At 42.0% G+C, this 14,105-nt stretch overlaps 1 protein-coding gene and 1 non-coding gene across 2 annotated transcripts; one reads left to right on the top strand and one right to left on the bottom strand.

Annotated features, from left to right (window-relative positions):
* The first annotated feature begins 667 nt into the window (after positions 1–667).
* Positions 668–10,806, top strand: LOC135539362 (nucleolar protein 11-like). The gene is made up of 18 exons (XM_064965192.1): positions 668–824; positions 1,276–1,389; positions 1,527–1,583; positions 1,831–1,985; positions 2,257–2,314; positions 2,488–2,629; positions 3,301–3,501; positions 3,766–3,842; positions 3,960–4,083; positions 4,415–4,509; positions 4,617–4,682; positions 4,865–5,049; positions 8,385–8,510; positions 8,911–9,147; positions 9,489–9,567; positions 9,841–9,933; positions 10,040–10,147; positions 10,652–10,806. The coding sequence occupies exons 1-18, from the start codon at positions 678–680 to the stop codon at positions 10,763–10,765; spliced, it is 2,178 nt and encodes a 725-aa protein (XP_064821264.1). The 5' UTR covers positions 668–677; the 3' UTR covers positions 10,766–10,806.
* A 2,886-nt stretch (positions 10,807–13,692) lies between these two features.
* trnas-aga (transfer RNA serine (anticodon AGA)) lies at positions 13,693–13,774 on the bottom strand. Its single transcript has one exon. It is a non-coding gene; the product is annotated as a tRNA-Ser (tRNA).
* Between the last annotated feature and the right edge of the window lie 331 nt (positions 13,775–14,105).

A 14,105-nucleotide genomic window follows, 5' to 3' on the forward strand; every position in this document is an offset into this window, starting at 1 on the left:
TTGTGCATGGTGATCTTAGGCTTGTGTGCGACTGCTCGGCCATGGAAACCCATTTCATGAAGCTCCACTAAACAGTTATTGTGCTGACGTTGCTTCCAGAGGCAATTTGGAGCTCAGTAGTGAGTGTTGCAACTGAGGACAGACAATCGGTCTCGTTCTGTGAGTTTGTGTCGCCTACCATTTCGCGGCTGAGCCGTTGTTGCTCCTAGATATTTCCACTTCGCAATAAAAGCACTTACAGTTGACCGGGGCAGTTCTAGAAGGGCAATTATTTTACGAACTGACTCGTTGGAAAGGTGGCACCCTATGACGGTGCCACTTTGAAAGTCACTGAGCTCTTCAGTAAGGCCATTCTACTGCCAATGTTTTCCTATGGAGATTGCATGGCTGTGTGCTCGATTTTATACATGTGGCTGAAATAGCTGAATCCACTCATTTGAAGGGGTGTCCACATCCTTTGTATAAATAGTGTATATTGAATACAACCACAGGGGCACACACCGCTACAGGCATCACACAACATTACCACAACTCAATATGAAATACCATAAACTAGTCACAGGGGGGCGCTGTCTGATCTTACCGAAGTTGTTCATCTTTAAACCAGACACTGAATACTCTATGGTAGCCATGCGTAAGTCTCGCGAGGTTTGCACTTCCTATTTTCTTCATCCAGCATGGCCACGCTGTTTGAGGGATTCACGTTGTGCGGACTTGTACAAACGCCAAGTGCTTCAGATTCGGCAATTCAGGGAATTGAACTGGATGGAGACAGTGACCATGTCATCGTCACCGATTCTACGAGAGCTGTCACTTTATACAAGGTAATGTTGACCAAAACAAGTGGCTGGAATGATGAACCAGCTCAGCCGATGGGATGATGGCACACTCGTGTCCATTGACATTGCAGTAGGGGATCCGACGCGTTTCAAAATATAGCTACATATAAAAATAGAAATTGCTCACTTTTACTAGTATTGCAATGGTGTTCATCAACGATCTAGCTAGAAGTCTGCGTATTCATAAGGTTTACTTGAATCAATCGACGTGCACATTATCACACGTACTGTTTCAATGAGAACAGTAACGTTACTACTAGATAGCTGCTTGGCGTGGGTTTGTTTGGTTACTGACGTTGGTGCCACTGTCAAAAAGGTAGTCACACTCGTCTTCTTCTTGAATATGAACTTAACGTACCTTTTTAATATGACCATGGTTGTGTTTCTGTTGAAAAAAAGGCATGTGGTGTTTACGTATGAGGTGCTGTGTTGACAGGTTTCAGACCAGAAGCCTCTGGGTAGCTGGACGGTGAAACAGGGACAGTTGTTGACTTGTCCTGCAGTGTTCAACTTTCAGACCAAGGAATATGTAGTGGTCTCTGACAACAAGGTAAAACTTGTGGATAAGTCCCACAAACATATAAACTAAACACATTTAAAACATCTGGATTTGACAGTTGGACTTGATTCTTAAAATAAAGTTTTTGTCTTCATGTTGTTCATGGTCAATAAATGTTTACTCACTAGGTCATCAGAGTTTGGAAAGAAGACGACCTCAATTTAGACAAAGCATTTAAAGCAACTGTAAGAATGAGCTCTCTCTTGCTGCTTCTCACACACATACAATTTCAATCTCATCTGCTTTGACTTTGTCAATTATGGTGACATACTCTGCAAATTAACATGACCTGTGCCAGCGAAGTCATTGTACCATAATTGAAAACAATTATGCCATATACATAAATCTTAGGCTTCCCTCTGACTTTGCAGTCATTTTGCGAAGTCTCACAGTTATTGGTCTGAACTACTTCTGTGTCTGCGTGTCTCTTAGGTATCTGCTGATTTATGGAGGGTCCACTCTGCCCCAGGGGGAGAGCCTGTGGTGCTGTTTCAGAGAGGGGCAGTCAGACTCCTGGACTCCCTCCTGTCTGCCCCCCAGCAGCCCATAGAGGACATCCTGTCAGTGGAGGAGAAAGAGGTCATAAGGTCAGACAATGGACACTAGTCTGGATTAGCGATCCATAACCTTCGGGTTGGTTGGCTTTAGTTCCATCACTATAGAGGCCGGTTGGCTTATTCTCTTACAGAGCCATGGATATATAAAAAAATGTAAATGTAGTCTAAAAAAAACTTGCTACCATATTAATTTACAGTGAGTCAGAGGCAATGATAATGCTGTCAGTACTTGGCTCTTTTGGGTAACAATAGTTTGTGTGAGAAGCACACAGTTGACAAATGTCTTCATGTTACCTCATAGGTGGAGCACCAACATCGTGGCTGAGAAACAACACTTTGTACTCTTCACGACAGAGCAGGTAGAATATCCTTTCCTTGCGGTACACCAGTACACTGAATAGCCGTGTGCTCAATGACCTGCCAATGAGCAGGCATAAACCTGGTGCCATTTGCAACGTGCTATATTTTGTGCAAGTATGAATTCGGTGCCACATTGTCGTGCTTAACATGGCTTCCCTGTTGTCCGTCACAGAAAGGGGAGCACTTCCTGTATGTGCAGAGGCTCAACCCCAACACCCTACAGAAGTATAGACTTGAGAGAGAAGACTCTGGAGCTCCCCCATTGAGTTTCTCTGCCTCTCTCCGGGACAAACACATCAACTTGCTCTACCTGTGTGAGTACGGCCGTCACTTCCCTGCCGAAGTAGTATGTTATAAATGTTAGTGATGTTAATTCAGATTTTAAGATGCATTATGCAGAAATTGTTCTGGCATTTCCTGGTTGTTAAAATTCTAATAGTTATTTTCAGTTTGTGACAAAACAAACAATGTATCGTGTAGAGAATCAATGTACCATGTCAAATGCTGTGAAATGTATTTTAAATAACCACAAATATTGTATTTTCAGCTGTTTGAAGCTGGTGTACAAAACCAAAAGTAAAAGACGCAAAAACGAACCTTAAGAACGGAGAGCATAGAAATATCACACACAGAACATATGTACCACTTCTTAGACTTGTTTTCAATGAGTGACAGATCTATAACTCACATTTCTGTGTGAATTTGGTCATGTCGCCCAAAACGTTATATATTTCAGCTTTAATCGTGTGTCGTCGTTCCTCCCCCCCCCAGATAAGCAAAATACTGTTGAAATGGTAGTGCATTCGATATCAATTAAGCACTTCACAAACAATGAAAAACGGTTGTTGATCATCTTAGCTCCAGTCTCATGATAGCACTTACGGTTTTCCTGAGAAACTTGCTCTCTCAATTATGTGATGGTGTCATAAGGCTATGATTGACCTGACTTGCGTCTCTGTCTTCTATCTCACTCTCTTTTCTCCAGACCCTAACGGCTGTGTGTACCAGAGTGTGGTGGCAGTGCGGGGGCCTGTGGGGCTGGAAGGGGTGCAGGCCCTGCCTCGTAGCCTGCGCCTGAGGCTGCCCGTTGGGGAGGGGGAGCTGGGCGCTGCCTCGGCCGTGGCCCTGGATGAAGCTCATGTGGCTGTGGTGGGGATGCCCCATCCCTCCGCCAGGACTGGCAAAGGTAAATATCAGGGTTGGGATCAATGCCATGTCAATTCAGGAGCGAAACTCAAATGTCGATTTTCCTCATGTGGGAAATTGGAAGTGTAGTTTACTTCATGAATTTGATTGAATTATGATTCTCACAAACATTCACACAATCCAACATTAACACTTTTCGAAGTTCAGATTTGATGCATGTAAACAACGTGGGATATCTTCCCCTTGTATGCTTGGGAGCTTTCACCATATTGCTGACATCCATCCAATCCTTTTTTTATTTCAGATTTCCTCTGCATCTGGAATACTAATTTCCAGACTCTTCAGGCTGGCAAGGAGATGGTGGGAAGAATCTGTGGACAGGTAGGAATACTCAGAATTTTGAATTTTTGCCTCACAACTCTATACTTGTATCTTGCACTAAATAAGACCCGCTTCACTCCTATTTATATCAATGATCATTCCTTCGTTTCCCCTCAGGTCTGGTGTTATTTAGGGAAGCTGTTTGTCCCTCATGGCAAGGCCCTCTCGGTCATTCCCTACGAGTGTCAGAAGTCCTCCCTGGCCTCGGCCCTGGGGAAACTACGACACCCTGGGATCGCAGGTCACATGGCATCTTCTCAGTAAAACAGTCACCAGAGAGGCGTTAGTCGTCCTTGACAGTGTCTAAAATGGCACACTATTCCCTATATAGTGCACTGCTTTTAATACCATCCCTAGTGTCCCAGGTCAAAAGTAGTGAATAGGAAATAGGAAGCCATTTTGGATGAAGCTATGTCATTCCTGTTATACTTTATTGCATATTTTTCCCTCGCCTATCTAATGTACTTAATCTGTCAATTACTGTTGAAATTATCTGAATTGCATCCCTTGAAATGTTATTATAAACTAACAGTTTAGTGACTAGGATTTTTATTTCATTTGCGTTTTTTTAGTGTCCAAATCATCAGTGGCTATCCCCTCTTGGAACACCCTACTCCATGGGGATCAGCCACAGGGGCCCACCAAAATAGTGGATACCAGGAAGAGTGTAAGTTAACCTGACTTCCAGAATTGATTGACCCTAACCCTAATACTTTACTACCAGAATGGATTCATGTTAATTTCACCTGTTCGGATTGGTCCTCCCTTGTACAGAAGCTGAGACGGAAGAGCCAATCAGCGCCTGCCCTCACAGTGGACCAAGTACTGGAGCTTATCAAGGTATCTTAGATCAACTGTTCATTTTGCTCTTCTGTTTTAGTCTCAAACAGGTTTTGATGTTGTACATTGTGAGTGACTCACAAATGACCAGTCCCTTTCATAGTATATTTATATCAACTATAATTGTCCTCGAGGAAATGTTAAGTTAGGTGTTGACTGTGGTCCATCTCCAACCCCTCCAGACTTGTCCAGTGGAGGAGGTCCAGAGGGAGGTGGAGGCCCTGGTCTCCAGAGGCGATGCCCAGGACCTGCAGCTCTCAGTGGGCCGGCTGGCCTGCCAGCTGGTGGCCCGAAGCCAGGTCGAGACGGCCTTCTACGCTCCCGGGGCCTTGGCACGGCTAGTGCAAACACAGTGCCTTTGCCACAGGTGAGGGTGGCATTGGGTTGACTGGACCTCCTATGGCACGGGAGTATTGGTCCTTTGGACAGGGAGGTTATCAGAATGATGGGCGTGACAGGTTAATGATGCTGAAAGGACAACAATCGTAATACCAGCACACGTAGGAGAGTGGCCCTTTTCCAAAAAGTACAGTGGTGTAGTAGGTGTTGCGTATACTCCCTTAATCCCCACTGATGCAAAGTAGTGTAGTGGATCTACTTATGACGTATCAATTATGTAGTACAATAGAGAAATCATGCACAAAGTAGCCTACACAATCGCGAAGCACGCAAAAAATATTAATATGTGCACCCATAGCCTAGTTTCAGCAGAATATCATTGGCAGGCAGCGAGAGCACACAGTTCTCAACTGGTTTTGGCATGGAGCAGCTCAGAAGAATGACGCCGGTAGGGTAGGTAGGAAGGATGTTTCAAAGTATGATCTATACCAGTAAATGGCAACACTGGGGATGCAAACCATGTATTGGTCTAAAGTCTTGGTTAGTAGGCTATTTGTGATGCGCAGTTCAATCATCATGCCCTGTTTGCCTCGGGAGTGTGGGCCTGGGTGGACACAGGCCCACCCAATCAGATTGAACACAAAAATAATACATTATTTTTACAAATATATACTCCTCAGTACCCCCCACAAATATAAATAAATACAGTTGAAGTCGAACGTTTACAGACACTTATGTGGAGTGGTGACTCTAACCTATTTCTTGTTAACACACTTTAGTTTTGACATCTACTCTGCAGGACACAAGTAATTATTCCAACAATTGTTTACAGACAGTGAATTATCAGTGAAATAATCATCTGTATTACAATTCCAGTGGGATAGAAGTTTACATACACTAAGTTGACTGTGCCTTCAAAAAGCTTAGAAAATTCCAGAAAATTCTGTCATGGCTTTAGAAGTTTCTGATAGGCTAATTGACATAATTTGAGTCAATTGGAGGTGTACCTGTGGATGTATTTCAAGGCCTACCTTCAAACTCAGTGCCTCTTTGCGTGACATGGGAGAATCAAAAGAAATCAGCCAAGACCTCCACAAGTCTGGTTCATCCTTGGGAGGAATTTCCAAACGCCTGAAGGTACCATGTTCATCTGTACAAACAATAGTATGCAAATATAAACACCATGGGACCACGCAGCCGTCATACCGCTCAGGAAGGAGACGCGTTCTGTCTCCTAGAGATGAACGTACTTTGGTGCGAAAAGTGCAAATCAATCCCAGAACAACAGCAAAGGACCTTGTGAAGATGGAGGAAACCGGTACAAAATGATCTATATCTGCAGTAAAATGAGTCATATCGACATAACCTGAAAGGCCACTCAGCAATGAAGAAGCCACTGCTCCAAAACCGCCATAAAAAAGCCAGACTGCGGTTTTCAACTGCACTTGGGGACAAAGGTCATACTTTTCAGTGGACAAATGTCCTCTGGTCTGATGAAACAAAAATAGAACTGTTTGACCATAATGACCGTCGTTATGTGTGGAGGAAAAGGGTGGAGGCTTGCAAGCCGAAGATCACCATCCCAACCATGAAGCACGGGGGTGGCAGCATCATGTTGTGGCAATGCTCCCAAATACTAATTGAGTGCATGTAATCTTCTGACCCACTGGGAATGTGATGAAAGAAATTAAAGCTAAAATTAATCATTCTCTCTACTTTTATTCTGACATTTCACATTCTTAAAATAATATGGTGATCCTAACTGACCTAAGACAGGGAATGTTTACTAGGATTAAATGTCAGGAATTGTGAAACTATTTGGCTAAGGTGTATGTAAACTTCCGACTTCAACTGTGTGTGTGTGTATATATTTTTTTGTATTTCTCCCAAACCTCCAAAATGGTAATTTTATAACATTTTATAATAGAAAAACAAAAATGTGATGTTCAGGAGACCATTTTGGAGGTCTGGGAGAAATACAAAAAAATATATAATTGTTTTTTGTTTTGTTTTTTTGGTTCTCATCTGAAAAATATATAGGAAAACAGGATTTTTCACACAGGGTACCTTTCCTTCGCTGGGCAGGCCCCTTGGGCTTTTTCTTTAGCAAAATGTGAGTATACCCACTACCAGGCACCACTACACCACTGCATAGGGCCGATGGAAAGACGGCATAATGTTAAAGGATAAGCCGTCTATAAACTTGGACAGAATAAGCCAGTAGGTCCCAATCATGAGAATAGGAAAAACACAACCATTACGCTAATGTACAACTATTACTCCCCATTGCATTAAATATTTCATGTTTAGCACACAAAGTAACCGGTGACCAAATGTTTAAATGCAACAATATTTCACACCTTATTTTGAAAGAGATTGCTAACAGCAATAGTGGTGCAATAAAAAAAAAAACTAATTTCCACTCACCAGATGATCATTTGAAACTTAACCTCTTGTTGAAAGTTATTCTTGAAAAGGGAGAAGCTAACAGCCTCTGCAAACTGGTCTGCAACAAAAGATGTTACCATGTGTTTTTTAGTTTTTTTAGCATAAATGTCCCAGCTATTACACAAGTCAATTTGATTGGTTGATTAGGGTTACCCTAACCCAACTGTCACTCCAAAATGTTACCCTAATACAGTTGAATGACAAATGCCTTCTATCTAGCTTATGATGGCCTAGCCAATGGCTGTCTTAGCTATCTAGATTTCTCTCCCAACAGACCACCCAAAAAAATCTTGATTGCATCTTTTTTTCTCTTCAGTGTTCACCTTTCCTTACCAACAAAATCGGAAGAGATTCAATCAGAACATAATTGAAAAGAACAATGTAATTTATTAAATAATTATAACAATAATTATAAATTATCTGAAGTTGTAGAAGGCCCTCATTGTTCTCCACTGACTTGGGTTTAGTAATAATTTGTCGTGTCTCTATTTTCTCTCAGGTTGCATTTTTTTTCACTATTCTGAAAGTCTAAAGAATCCATATGTTGTTCTGAGATATGAATACTGAAATGCTGGATATGTTGAACTCATTATTATGGTAGCCTTATGACAAAATTACAATCATGGTCTTGAATTGGACTTTTTCGGGGCTCGGTCTTGACTCTGTCTCAGACCTCCCACCCCATCTGGTTTTGGTCTTGAGTTTGACACTCTTTTCTCCGGTCTTGAATTGGTCTCAAACACTGCCAGACATCATAGGTGAAGACATGTTGGGTGGGTACCTATCCTATTTCTTTGGCTATCAGTAGCAATGAAGGAAAGGAGACTGGGAAAGGAAGCTTTTTGTTCTAGTATTTTCACACAGACTGTTGTTGAGACCCTTGGTTTGGTTCTGACCTGTTCTGTCTTTCTGCAGCATGTGTCCCGACCTCCTGCTGCTGGCTCTGGAGCACAAGGACTACTTCCTGTGTCAGCTCTGCCTGCAGCTCTTCCCAGACATCCCTGAGGTGGTCACGTGTGCCTGCCTCAAAACCTTCATCGGGTCAGTCTAACTCGATGGTTGTATGGGGCGTCTTTTGTAACGAGCTATACGTTGTGGATAAGATCCATTCTGGTGAAGTTCAGGATAGTGTTTCCTGCCAGTGCTGGAGCTTGATTATGTATTTGTTGGCCTAATTGTTTTGATGGTTGAAGTTTCTACTCATTGTGTACAATGCATATTCTTTCCACCACATTGTAAACCAAGCGGTCTCTTTGTGGCTGTGTATTGCTTTTTAAATGGTTTATTTTGAAGTTCTTTATTTCTAGAACTTGTTTTGTTTGAACCATTTCCAATGCTTCCAAGTGTTGTTACGGCAAATACATAGTTTGTCAATTCATATAAATAGCCTGAAATCAGGATCGTTGTTGTAACGGCTGTGTGTCGCTCTCCCTCCTCCAAGTGTGCCAGACGGCGATGTGGAGATGGTGAGCCTGGAGCCGGACAGCGTGTCCTTCATGGAGGGCCTGGTGGCGGCAGGGGCCCGGGGGGGCCAACAGAACGGCTTCAGCCCCCCTCTGTTTGAGGAGGACAGCTGTGACCCCCACCACCAGCCCAAACCTCCCCAGCACCAGGATAAGAAGAACCCCACACTGCAGCTGGAGGTCTGCCCCGTGGGTCTACACAAGGCTGTGCTACTGTATCCTTGTGTGTAGTCTGGACAACCAATACCCTAAACACTGTTCCATTGCAAGACTACAGTAATATCTGATAATGTCATTGATGATTAAACAGTCTATTTGATAGAATTATCAATAGTCAGATGGATTGAACCAACACAAGGCTGTGTCACTGTATCCTCTCGCTATAGGTTTGTTGAATTGGTTGATTTGTTCATTAATAGGGATAGATACAATGACACATTTCATTGTCAACAGTCTGCTGCAATGCACCATAATGTTTACCTTGCGCTAATATCAGTCCATAGAAATGACTCTTAGACATGTGTGGAGGTGTTATAACTTAACTGTGCTGCCATAGTAATGAGGTCCTGCAGACACCGTACAGTGACAACCTCCTCGTCCCCCACCTGAAGGACCTCAATGCTCCACAGGTTATTGTGAGTAGCTACCTGTCTCTCATCTCCTTGACAATATGCCATAGTTGGGATCAATTCCATTTCATTCAAGTCGATTCAGGAAGTAAATTCCAATCTTCGTCATTGAAGAACAATAACATTTTGTTTACTTCCTGAATTGAATTGGAATTGACTGTAATCCTGCAATATACCATAGTGGGATTTATCTATTGACTTCCAATTTATAAACTGCAGTTAGCTATGAGGATATGTTGAAAGACTGGTTGCATCCTTCTATTTCCTTTCCTCTCCTAGCTCTTTCTTCAGTACCTCCAGTTCATCTATTTGAAATATTCCCAAGACGTCTACACACAAACGCCAGTTTTGAGATCGCCCACAATGACACAGGTTGGTACATGGAAGCATTAAAGTTATACAAAATGTGAATGCATGTAATTATATTGCATAGCATTAACTTAATGTGTGTGTTCTGAATTTCCATTTTCTTTTCTAGATCATTGACTGGGTGTGCTTGTTGTTGGATGCTCATTTCACAGTCTTGGTCATGGCTCCTGATGCCAAAGGATTGCTGTCAAATCTCCAAAGCTTTGTCAAGTCCCAGGTATGTGCTTTCTCTTTGGTCCTCACTGCAAATGATAGTTGAGCATTTTTGTCATAATGGTTCCCTTGATAACAACTAGTGTCATTTGTTTTTATTGCTGTGATAATGAAACTCATTTGAGGCACCCAGGGGGGAATGTTTACCTCTTCAGTGGTTCAAACAGGAAAAGCAAGTGGTGTTGCCATTATAAATGCTAGCCGTTATCTGTCACGAGCAGCATCAACAATATTAGGATGAACACGATGCACGACTGTGCTCTCACACAGTCACACAGGGTGTCTGCGGATGTGCAGTGGTTCGCTCCACTCTGCTAAACCGTGCCTGCTACTGAACCAACCCAGCGGAGGAGTTTAGCCAAACGCTTCAACACTCTTTTTGTTGTGTAAATTGGCACACTACTGCTATTTACTTTGCATCTCTTTCATCTCGCTGATGCACATACTGTATGTATATGGCTCTTTGTTGTACGGGTTGATTTAACATCTCCCCGTCTACCCATTCCAGGTGAAACTATTTTCTGAACTGGGGAAGATCGAGGGCAGCCTTCAAGAGCTCCACAAAATGAAACCGTCGAAGGACATCAGCCAGTACTCCATAGAAGTCATTGAGCTTTTTTAGACCATATTTACAGATTATTTCTAATAAAACTCTGCCATTGACCTTTTCCTCATTATTCTCTTGGTCAGTTGCATCGTTGTTCCACTTTGTATTTGGTATGCTACCGAAAGGTTCATGGTTCAACTGCTATATCATACCAATCTACTGTAGATGCATACGCTGGTCCCAGGTCTGCTTGTGCTTTCAACGATGAGTGCCCAAACAGATCTGGGATCAGTCAAGTTGATTCCCAGATGTGTAGAGAAAATGATTCTCAAGTTCTGAATACTGAGGCCGAGGTCCCTATAGCCATGTGATTTGTATTTCTCTGTATAATCTGAGGGCGTGTGTAGTAGAAATATTTGCTCATATGAATTATGTAGAAAACTATAGTCCCATGATATTTCATCGTGGCATACTTTTAACCTATGGAACATACTGCCCCTTTTTTATAGGAATATACTGACATGTCTAAAAATAGAAATGGGTCTCAACCTTCCATAAGGTTGACAATCTTGTGGTTGAATGTTGTATTTCATGAAGGCGATTTGGACAGTGAATAACGTCTCCCAATCACATTAGTCGCACATGTTTTCTATAGTTACATTTTGCGTTGCATTCTAACAAAGTCAATTCTGAATTCATATGACAGTATTTGTATTAAAAATAGCCTATGCACAAAATGAAACTGGCCTTTGTCCCATCATGATGAGTTGTATGGTTATCATATGTATGTTTAAGTTAAGATTACATGGGACCATATACAAAAGTATGTGGACACCCCTTCAAAGTAGTGGATTTGGTTATTTCAGCCACACCTGTTGCTGATGGGCACGGGCACAAGTTAGGTTTTAAAAGTAGGTGGGGATCATATATTTTTTTTTTTATCCAGTCAGACTCCAAACGGCCTACCCAACCACTGAAGCGTGTAAAAATCCTCTGTCCTCTGTTTTAACATTATCAAGTTCCAAACTGCCTCTGGGAGCAACGTCAGCACAAGAACTGTTCGTTGGGAGCTTCATGAAATGGGGTTCCATTAACAAGCAGCCGTGCACATAAGCCTAAAATCACCATGCTCAATGCCAAGTTTCGGCTGGAGTGGTGTACAGCTCGCTGCCATTGGTCTCTGGAGCAGTGGAAACGTATTCTCTGGAGTGATGAATCACACATCACCATCTGGCAGTCCATGGACAAATATGGGCTTTGGTGGATGTCAGAACGCTACCTGCCCCAATGCGTAGTGTCAACTGTAAAGTTTGGTGGATGAGGAATAATGGCCTGGGGCTGTTTTTCATGGTTCGGGCTTGGCCCCAAAGTTCAAGTGAAGGAATATCTTAATGCTACATAAATTGTATTTGTCACATGCGCAGAATACAACCTTACAGTGAAATGCTTACTTACAAACCCTAACCAACAAGGCAGTTTTAAGAGAAAATGTGTTAAGTAAAAAATAGGTCAATTCAAAATAAATGTAACAAATAGTTAAAGAGCAGCAGTAAAATAGCAATAGCGAGGGGGTACCGGTTAGTTGAGGTAATTGAGGTAATATGTACATGTAGGTAGAGTTAAAGTGACTATACATAGATAATAAATAGAGGGTAGCAGTAGCATCAAAGTCTGGGTAGCCATTTGATTAGCTGTTCAGGAGTCTTATGGCTTGGGGGTAGAAGTCTTTTGGACATAGACTTGGTGCTCGGGCTCCGCTTGCCGTGCGGTAGCAGAGATAACAGTCTATGAATACAATGACATTCTAGACGATTCTGTGCTTTTCACTTTGTGGCAACAGTTTGGGGAATGCCCTTTCCTTTTTCAGCACGAAAATTCCGCCGTGCACAAAACGAGGTCCATGCAGAAATGGTTTGTCGAGATCGGTGTGGAAGATCTTGACTGACTTCAAGCCCATCGAACACCTTTGGGATGAATTGGGACGCAGTTGGAAACCAGGCCTAATCTCCCAACATCAGTGCCCAACCTCATTTGTTGGATATTCGCGCTTTCAAACCACTTGAGCCACAGACTTGAAAATAAGTGTCATGATGTTGGGAAAAATTGCTCACAACATTGCATATCATTTTTTCACGATTTGGACATGAATTCACTTTCCAAAGCTGATAAACTTGTGGAAGTGTGAGCAGCATTTTGGATTCGTAGTTGAATTAGTTAGGGAGCGTAAACAAAGTACAAATGTCAATAGCTCCTTGGTCATCAAACCTACTTGACTCAAACAAGGTTCAGAATGTCCACTCAGTGGGCCTACAAATTGTATACATTTCAGTTTGCCATTTTCATCTCACATGTTTTTACATAAAATTTTCAAACTTTAACGTTTCAATAGCTCCTTGGTCATATGTGACCTACTGACTTCAAACAAGGTTCAGAATGTACGCTCAGTGGCCCTACACAATTAGCTAGAACCACTTTTGAACATTTTAGGAGAAATTTAAATTTGAAAAATTGTATTTGTCACTATGTTAACGGTCCCTAACTGCTGTTGGTGGACGTAAAGAAAACTACAGGGGAATATCCGTCGAATATCCAACCTGAAACTGTTTTTACCTCGGTGAGTGGAGGCTGTTATAGCAGCAAAGGGGGGGACAAGCTCCATATTAATGCTCATGATTTTGGAATGAGATGTTCGACGAGAAGCTGTCCACATACATTTGGTCATGTAGTGTATGTAATGTAGATATCTACATCAATATTTTTTGCAATACCGCTAAAGGCTACATGGAACATGCAACCAGTAATTAAGTATTTATTTTTTAACACTTGGAGGTGCCCTTTTCCATTGTGTTGGACCACCTTTTGCATGAAGACTGTAGGTAATATCAAGACATTAACTACATTCGAATTTACGTAACAAATGTATAGTTGAATGATTTTGGGATTAGAAGGACTACCCTTTAAAGTGAAAATTCACATGATATTATTACGTCGTCAAAAGATATCGTTGTCGGCAGGATTCGAACCTGCGCGGGAAGATCCCAATGGATTTCTAGTCCATCGCCTTAACCACTCGGCCACGACAACTTGATATTTAAAGATGAAATTATTCTCAATTTAACCTATGTCCAATGAAACCTGCTGCTATTTATCATTTTGAAGACTATTAGCTATTTCTTCAACTACCATTCACTATGCTGGCTGCTTCTATTGAGAATGTAGCTATAACATCGAAATAATTAGACTTCTGCCTGCTAGACTTAATAACCTCAAACTGTTCCACTAAACACCGGAAATAATCATAGGGAGCTGTGTTGTGCTTGCTTTAAAGAGAAAAGCCTTGGCATAGACATACTGCAGAGAGCAGGCATCAACCAGTAGTATACTAGACATAGTAGGCCTTGTCTAAATAGGCTAC

The sequence above is a fragment of the Oncorhynchus masou genome, chromosome 5, assembly GCF_036934945.1.
Source record: "Oncorhynchus masou masou isolate Uvic2021 chromosome 5, UVic_Omas_1.1, whole genome shotgun sequence".
Lineage (NCBI taxonomy): Eukaryota > Metazoa > Chordata > Actinopteri > Salmoniformes > Salmonidae > Oncorhynchus > Oncorhynchus masou.